The sequence below is a fragment of the Mya arenaria genome, chromosome 5 (genome assembly GCF_026914265.1).
Source record: "Mya arenaria isolate MELC-2E11 chromosome 5, ASM2691426v1".
Classification (NCBI taxonomy): Eukaryota; Metazoa; Mollusca; class Bivalvia; order Myida; family Myidae; genus Mya; species Mya arenaria.
In genome coordinates, this window is record NC_069126.1 from 41,366,748 (window position 1) to 41,376,823 (window position 10,076).

General features: G+C 33.3%; 1 protein-coding gene across 1 annotated transcript; it reads right to left on the reverse strand.

Moving 5' to 3' along the window:
- Window positions 1-305: 305 nt before the first annotated feature.
- On the reverse strand, window positions 306-9,323 carry LOC128234703 (uncharacterized). Its single transcript, XM_052949120.1, has 9 exons — window positions 9,219-9,323; window positions 5,652-5,969; window positions 5,120-5,416; window positions 4,603-4,908; window positions 4,116-4,418; window positions 2,932-3,213; window positions 2,514-2,648; window positions 1,874-1,980; window positions 306-1,245 (listed from the first exon to the last, which is right to left on the reverse strand). The coding sequence occupies exons 1-9, from the start codon at window positions 9,268-9,270 to the stop codon at window positions 1,087-1,089; spliced, it is 1,959 nt and encodes a 652-aa protein (XP_052805080.1). The 5' UTR covers window positions 9,271-9,323; the 3' UTR covers window positions 306-1,086.
- Window positions 9,324-10,076: the final 753 nt, after the last annotated feature.

A 10,076-nucleotide genomic window follows, 5' to 3' on the forward strand; every position in this document is an offset into this window, starting at 1 on the left:
TGCACCTGTGTGATAAAATGTTTAATCATGAATAACGTTTTTATGTTTTTCCCTTTTGGGGAATAATTACTAACAGCAACATAAACAGTGTTATTTATACACACACACAAATAACAAACATTCATTACTAGATTGTTATTTCATTTGTTTGTTATTATATAAATATCAATGAAACATAGACTGCGGGTACGTCGATTTATAAAAATGAAATGAACTCATAACATGTTCGTTATTACATCCATAGTGGTCATTCTGCCTTACGTTGGTGGCTGGAATTCTAGATATGGTAAACATGTATGCCCTGTTATATGGTTTAAGGTAAACGAATTAAGTCCTATAAAACAGTCATTCATGTGTACAAAATACAACAAGGAAATATATCTTAATTCCAATGTATTACAAATACCATTGTATCGTTGATAAATAAATGATCAGCGAGTGATAACAAAAACCTGAGTCACATTTACAATGAAGGTACCCAGTGTTACAGGATCCCAAAATAAAACATTGTCCAAACATTAAATGGTTTAACCTATCTATATATATGCCTATAAAATAACATATAAACTTATTACAAACTTTTAGTGTTCAGCGACCAGCTACGAACAATGGAATTGAATGAATATAAATACAGACAGAGTAATAGTGCTACGATTCAACCAGACTGGATACCAGTGCACTCCATAAGGCACATAAATCCATAAGCATTGATGAATTTTGCCAAAGAGAGTAGAAAGCTAAAATGTGTTTTCTGTCATCACCATAAATAAAATTGACAGCTTAACGTTTCATAAACTTGGGATGATAAATAAAGAATAAATGATACGCTGCGATTCGGAAATAGCGAATAATTTATATTTGATTTCAATGCACTTCTTAATTGTTATCTAATATAAAATAGGTCAATATATTAGAAGCAAGAATGACGTAATACAATCACACTTAATAACAATTCCAAAACATTTACAAATAATAAACGTTAAAGTTACTGCCTTGAACCGGTTAGCGAAATTACAATGATTATATGATTATCAAATGACACAAATCCATCTGCACCGTACATATTTTGATCAGTAACTAATTCGGTTATATAGCATGTATATAATTTGCATCCGGTGCGTTTGTCCGACGGTCACTTTGAGCTAATGGGGTATCCACATAGTCGTAAGGGTTTCCTATGTTTCCTTCCATATCCAAAAGTGACGGTTCATGTTTGTTTCCTGTTGCACTTGCAGACACTCTAGTCTTCAAAGGAAAATAAAGCTTTATTTAATAAATATAATATTCATATACTAAAACAAACACTACTTTGTAATCTCGTAATTCTTTTAAGTAGTTTTAAATATCAGATTATCAAGAGTTATGTACTAATATTATATATATATATATATATATATATATATATATATATATATATATATATATATATATATATATATATATATATATATAGCGAGAGAGAGATATATATATATATATATATATATATATATATAATAGTACGCGGATTGTAGCTGAGTGCACAATCACATGCTACCTTCAGAGGCTTCATACATCACGATACCACAAGGGTTGTACGAAAACACCTTGCTCTCGAGTGTTATGAAGCCACTGAAGGTTTCCCTTACAGAGTATAGAGTGTGCCTTACACCGCTGTACACCAATCAGAAAACATCATTTTTGTTCAAGATCATAAGTGTTTCAATACGTGTATTAAACGAGAGTCGATTGCAATTTAACGTACTAAACCGTCTTTTTAAAACAACAACGTAACCTTACACGGCCAGCAACATCGAAATAACATAGAGCAGAAATAATATATGGTTGTTTAGTATAGAATACTTAAATTTGATGGTTATAATAGAAATCTTACCAGATTGTAAAGCGCATTTGTCTCAATATTAGACTGAACAACATCGTACACATGTGTACTTCGCTCTCTTGCTGTAGGCCTCCTTAGGCGTATAAGCATTTCATAAACTGTGTCAAATATATAAATACTGTCATTATTCATGATGTAACATAAAAGTTAAATGTAAATTCAGAAAGACACGACGACGTCCTTTCAATGATCGCGTTGCCATTGCACTCATGTGAACGTCGTCTATTTATGTATTTCACTTTTAGTGGACACGAGATTAAGAGATGCCATCAATAGTCAAATTTGATATTATAACATATCGATGGCCTCAAGTCAAGTTTGATTTTATAATATTTAATTACTCAAGCTCATTTCTTTTAATGGATTCATGATCGATCCTACATTCATCGATAAACATTTACGTTTCATTCATGTAGGGTGTTTGAGTGTGTGTGTGTGCGTGTGTGCGCGCGCGCGCGTGTGTGTGTGTGTGTGCAGTGTTATTAATACTTAAGATTCTTCTGCACTTAAAGATCACAGATATTTCGTGGTTACTAACATGATTCTGTACCTTCAAATGTATTATGGATTTAATGACACTGGTTTCGCAAAGTCGTTTCTAATGTTTAATTTAACATATTTGGACATTTACCATGAGGTTTGCATCGCCTACATAGAAGCACGGTAAACGTTGTTGCAAGTACACCTATAACTGTTCCCGATACGGCGAAAAGGGCCGACGTATGCCACCGTTGGGAAACAACTAGTGCAGGGTTGGTGGTTGCTTCTGCAAATAGATAACATTTGCTGTACAGATACTCCAGTCTGGCAAGTACGGTTCTGTCTCTATATTAGTTCGTCGATTTGTTGTTCTATTAATTGCAATTTCTTATATTCAAATAATGCCAACTACCGTACCTTGAAAAGATAAAACAATGATAAATAGTTAATACATCAAAAATAAGGGATGAAATGTACAAATAAGCTGTTCAGTTTCCATTGGTGACTGAGTTATTAATGTCTGGTTTTGGTGTCATTAAGAATGTATATTTGAAACGTTATGTACAAACCCTCTGGCATTGTGTCTATAACTGTCAATAAATTTCTCAGAAACTCCTCTGAATTCCATGCCCTGCAAACGTATGTCTTCTCGCCATCACCCGTATAATTCAGTGTTAATAGGCATTCCTCTGTTTGTCTACAAGTCTTTATTTCAGTGTTATTTTCGCCTTCCCATCGAAGCTTCCATTTCCCTATAGCATTGCAGTCATCAACAAAACATTTGACGATCACTGTAATATTCGGATGTAAATCAACAGGTGATGTCGCGTTCAAATACAAAGTTGGACCACCTGCAATGTAATGTAGAAATTGTTGAATAGTAGAGTAAACAAGAGCTATAATTCATGTTAAGATGTATTTCATTTAATATCTGTTACGAGTGAGTACACATGTACCTCTAATGAAGGATAAAACAATATATAAGTACATTCCGAAAGAATTATATCTTCGTGAGAAGAAAATCAGGAAACTAGCAGTCACGGTAAGATTGATAATGTGAACAAAAGTCGACAAATAAGTAAAATCAAGGTGCGTACCAGAAAAAATGAATTGTATTGCAGTTTGAAACAGAACGGAAATTTGACTTGAATCATTCGTCAAGTTCGTCAAGTTATTCCTATGAACGTATCTCAAATGATCAATTTCAGATAACCATGCAAGGTAGACTCAATTCATTTGTTTCTAAAAACAATTGTAAGAAAAATACTTAAACATTGTTATTATACTCATGCATTTCGATGTATTGTATTCTGAAAAGGATACTTAAATGAAGAAATGAGAAAATATTTTTTTGAACTTCTTTGCATTGTATAGATATATTTCATAATCATACTATCAGGTTTCTGGAACTAAGTCTATATCCTATGTTTAAACGACTATTATTGTCTAAATAGTGCTGTAAAATAGTTATTTGAATGTACGATCTAACGTAAACATTAATCTTTGTGAAATTTTACTTTATGAAATAACCTGATCTGAAAACAAAACACGTGACACACGACATACACTTATTTTACTGATACTGTTTACAATTCAGAAGCACTGAGAAAAATAGCAAATTATACAACATGTATCTTCCCAAGCTTCACACATTTACCACGAGAAGAAAATGTATATCAAGTGTGTTAGACCTACCTGAATCTCGTCTTTTTAACGTCATCGAGTAAACAATTAATACGCTAGTCAAACTTACATTTGATACTTATGTTTTTGCATATGGAATGATCTGCTATTCCAAAGTCGTGAATAGTTTTCCTGGTGCAACACATTTCCTCTCCATTCCACAGTTTGTTAGTCGTTGTCACCTTTGCTGTGCTTGTATAAGTATGAGAAGATCCATTAAATAAATCAGTTTGTTGAACATCAGATAGCAAAACATTGCTAACACGTATTTCTATTACCGGAGCCGGTAAAGCATTGCGCACTTCACAGATTGTTGTCGAGCTTTCACCATCAAGAAATTCAGGAACTGTTAGAACGGCTGGGCTACCTTTCTCTGGAATTATAACAATGATTTAACAACATCCAATATTATACATAATATATATATATATATATATATATATATATATATATATATATATATATATATATATATATATATATATATATATATATAATATATATATACGATCAAACAACTACTATAGCTTTACATTCTGTATATTCTACTTGCTTACCTACGTTACATAAAATGCCATGTACTTCGTAAGGTGTTTCAATAGCCGCATTTGAAACCTGACATGTCACATTCCGTCTCGCCAGTCCAGCCATTTGTTGATGAACGTTGCTGAATATGTAAACCCCTTTATTCTGTTCGCTTTCAGCAAGAGAAAAGGAATCCCGTCCTAGTAAAAGTGCCACCTGTACAGGTTCTGTTCCATTTTCAGTCTGACAATATAAGTCGGAATCTCCATACACATAAATACATCCTGTTGTATTATAGTCAGCGGACTTTGGACCGATGATTGGGTAACTTGGTGGCTCTGAAAAAACAACACACATCATTTAAACCACTTGTAATACCATATAACTATGGAAACTGAAGGTTTATCACACTGATGCTCATGCTTTTATTATCTCGAGACATTATTGTCCTAGTTGTACTGATATGACTCCTTTCTATTCCAAGCTAACATATTAGAACAATACCAATATTAAAAAGTTAGAATACTCGGTGAATAAAAATCAATGTACCTGGAATAAGAAGATGCACAAAATCCGTGGTGGCACCAGACTTACAATATAACATATACATCCCTTCATGCCTTTTTTTAAAGTTGAATATAGTCAATATGTACAAATATTCAGAAATTATTTTCTCTTCGTAAGAATCTTCTCGAAACCATATTTCATCGACATTTCTCTTCCATGTTCGTCTAGTGCTTAGTTGATGCCGTAGAGAATAGTCAGACGGAAAATATCCAAGCTTTACGTCCGCGCCGCGTACCACCGGGCTTAGAATCACGAGGGCTCCACATAGTCCAACAATTTCTGTAAACAAGCGGGATTATCAGATATAAATGATGTCTTTGCTTTGAACTCATTAAAACAACACATGGACAGGCATTGTAATAAAATAAAATAAAACACTTTCAATTATGTTAGGAGGCTTTAAAGACTAAAATCCAACTAACAAACAACGAGGAAACAAAGATTTATATCTATATAATTAAGTGTGTATTATTACATATTTGGTTAACAACTTGAAATGGACCTCGATATTAACCTTTCACATTTAAAGATATTAAGCTTGATCTTATTGTTGCATTTGTTGAACATCCGGCGTAAAAGTAAGATCCATTGTATTCAATGAAAGTTTCCAATTTCAAAAAGAAGGACCCATCTTCCGAATATATTTCAACACCTGGTCCATTCAATGTTTGAAATTGTGTAACGCCCTTCATTCTGTATTTCCATTCTACGTCACACCCCCAACGATAGAACGGTGTTACTTTCAGTGTAACCTCCCTGTTCACAAACGCAGGCCCTACAACTGATGTGGTTCCGAACTGGTTCCTGGCTAAACAGATATACCCGAACATAACTGAAAAAATTGTAGTAAATGAAAAAAGTGCAAAATGATTGTAATTACACATAACACTATTTATAAAAAGTATTTGACTCTTAATCTAAAATCAAGTATTCATATGGATTGATACAAAGGACGATCAATTTTAGTTGGCAAATAAATCCATAAGAGTTCTGCCGAAAGAACTGTCAGATTTGGATTCAATTATGAAATACATTTACAAAGCCCTTAGGTTAGAAACAACACTATAGCACATATATTAAGTATTTAAATACGGTGTTATTCTAATCAATTATTTCCATTGGTTTATTTTTACATTATATTAGAACATGGGTTGTAATCTCTTAATGGTTGTGTGATAGCAATACGACGTTGGAATTGGTATGGAGGTACAAAGAATTGTCTGGTTAATATCAGAGTTAAGTCGGTCACCTGAGTGCCAAATTGAGCTTGATAGCAGAGCTCACAAGAAGTTAAAACTGAGTATTGTGTTATAGCTGGTGTCCACAAATATTAGTGTCAAGTACATTTCACTAGCGTGAAATAAGCGTAAGCCCCCTGCAATATATCACTGCACAACTGTTCTGTTTGATTGACACAGAATATGCACATTAAATGGGTCATGCTAAAGAATATTAATTTAAAAATGTGGAGACACATTTCTGTCACATTTCTGTTTCGTAAAATGTCACACTTGTTTATCCACAGTTTAAATCGAAAACGTTCTTTTAATGCGTTGTACATTATACACAACTAGTTCGTTACATAGCTAATTTACTTCCAAGCGAAGTATCAGTTCCATGACATGTTGAATCGGGAATATGGTGATTACAAAAATTCTTCTTTCATTGAACACTGTTGACAAATTGACCAAAATCACTGTCAAAATGTTAAATAGAATGAAAACCAAAACCGTGACCATTGTCCTAACTAGTATCACTCATGTACAATACTAACTTGTATATGTTTAAGTGTTAAGGCACGTTATGATTACTTTTTGGGGGTATTATTTTATTCTTAATTAATCTTTTATAGGGTTTAAATTCATTTTTTATAACCTAGTAAGGTGTAAATATTAAAGAAATATTACACACCAATGAGGGTCATGTGGCATTATAAGGACCGGCTAGTTAGCCCCGAGGGTATATTTCACCTTCGGGGCCTGACTGGCCGGTCCTTATAATGCCATATGCCCCGAAGTGGTGTGTTATATTTCTTATATTACACCGAATACTTTTTTAATAATCTTAAAGCGCCTTTGATGTGTTTTATTGAACAATTAATTAATTTTTACTTGCTAAAAGAATGTCGTTGTGAATATTGAAAGCAGCACCCACCAGTTTTATGACGTCAGCGGTCCATATTATATGACGTCAGCGGTCCATATTATATTTTGGCCAGGTCCGGACCGGGCAAAAACATGATTTGGACCGTTGACGTCATAAAAACTGGATTTTTATTAAATTACATTGATATACGGACCGATCAACATCATATACACAAAGAAGGGACACAATTACGTAAGGTATAATATTAATTCATATGCTAACACTGTTTGTATTAAGAATGAATTTATCAAATGTTTACCATTTGTGATATATCTATACTAGGATAGCTAATTTGGTCTTTTTATTGTACGTCATATGTATACTGCTGATAATTTTAATTCTTTTGCAGTCATCGTTTGTTCGATGTTCAAGGGCTATCATCGTTTGAAAGAAGGCCGATATTTTCCATCGTAAATAAGACCCTGTGGACATCACAATTTGAGTTTTAGGGCTAAGAAATCAGTTTTCGACAAAACGTCAAACTTTAATTTAAATATTAATTGATATTTGTTGAAACACGAACTAAGTTGAATGTTTAGAATAGTGAAACTGAGCATGCGTGCATTCATTTAATACAGATATTGGTTCATATGTCAAAGGTGACTGGTATTATTTTAGATATATTCTTAGTTGTCCTCAACAAGGAAGTGTTTCTATTTATGAGCCCTTACACTTTGACAAGTATAAGGCATAATAGGGGAGTACCTAAAAAGTGAATCTCGCCTTCGCCATCTCCTATTTTTAAAAACATTGACAGTAGTTATTTAAGTTTTATTTTGAACTCTCGCTTCAGTCTATTTCAGCCAAAATCCAGAGGGCCAAACAGAACCTGTGGGCTCACGTCGTTTAAGAAATAAAATTTACAAATTTGAAAGAAGAGAGTCATTTATGGATGCATTTAACTGTACATAACAATATCTGCAATTGTTGACGAAAAGGGTTTGTGTGATTTCCAATCGTAATCCAACCATTTTATGTAAACCAATGGACGTGACATTTGACTCATCTACTTGCTTTCATGGAGTTTGTTTGAAGAAACTAGCTAATTACACGCTTTCGATTTCTTGCAATTGTAATCTAGATAATGTTCACATTGAGTTTGAAGCTATCTCCCTACATAATCATGGACTAAGAACACTGTTCTATAATAACCAGTTTGAAACATAATAATGTATAACCTTCTTTTTTTAATTTATACGTTTCTTAAAATAATTGCAAACAGCAACAATAACATTGTTGTTTTATACACAATACAACAAGGAACACAAAAAACAAGCTTTTCTATTACATTTGAATGTTATTATATGAACATCAAAGAAACCATCACTCATAGCATGTTTACAATGTAGGTAAACAATATTTTGAACCTTTTGTTAGAATAAGATATCTCAGTGCTACTTTGTTCATGCTTGCAAACGTCGATGAATAAAACCAGTGTGTTCAGTAGTTGAAACATAACTGCCTTATTTTGAAGTACACTTGGTTTTGAACATTGAAAGGTTCGCATCATCTTCAAAAGTGGTTAGATTTTCACTAGTACACATAACTAAATATTCTATATGATCGTGGCGATCCATTATTGGTCTAGATAGAGCATGTCATAAATGTCAAAGATTCGTTACCGGACTAGATTTGATTGTTTTCAGCTATTAAAGGAAAATCTTATAAAATACACTGGTCAAATGATTATAATTGCTAAAATATTACATATATTGAGTATCGATGTAGCAAAGTGATCAAGCTTATAGCTTATACATATTGATCAGTAGATATTGTTGTAGAAGTAGCGGTAGCAGCAGTAGCAGTTGTACCTGCAACAGCAGCGCATTCATCAGTAGCAGTAGAAGAAGAAGTAACATTAGTTGTTGCTGTAATAACACTAACTGAAGTTTATCATCTCAAACAAATACGAGCAATTATCACATATCCTACGTACCAGTAACGCGCACGGCAAATTGAACCCCCTTTGTTATCCATTGTGGTATCATTTCTCGTGCAACAAATATTATTTATCCTGATGAATATGTCTGCTGAACTTTGGTTAGATATGTTGAATAATTATTTACAATGGATAATTAACATTTAAGAAAATATAGGCCGACTGTCCCTCATATCTTCATGGAGGAAAATAAGTATTGTTCGCGCTTTCGGTTCATAATTGTTTAACTGAAGTACCGGAAACTCTATATTTTTATAGTTTCTGTGTTACAATAAGTCCCATCTTACTCTCATATCAATGGAACAAGTTCCCATTCACAGACAGTCGACACAAATAGTTTATTCTTGAAAATAGTCACTGTATGAATTTAAAAGAGAAACGAAACCAATTTAATACGTCATCCTTTATTATGTTAAAAACATAAAAATGATTATGTGATTATGATATTTATACTAAGAGTTTGGAAAACTATGGAAATTTAATTGTAGGCCAGTACTCAATCAATCTTAATTCCGAGTCTGAAACATAAAAAACGTATAAAATACATGCTGGATGCTTGTATTAAATAAATAGGTATACTCATACGTATATACACGGACAGAAAGAGTTTGCAAAACATTATTATATATATAAGTAATATTTTGCAAACTCTTGTGCTTTCCATATTGTCAGCAACTACACTTTGACAATTTTCTAAACAATCATCATCCTCACCATCATTCTCGCCACCATCGTCCAAGCCGGCATGATCTCCTTGCGGTTCCCTAAACCGGCCGCTTGTAATCACCGCGATCTCAATCTCCTTATTCCGGTGTTCGTTCCCGTGCCTCCCATGCCTCTTCGGTTGACTCAGTT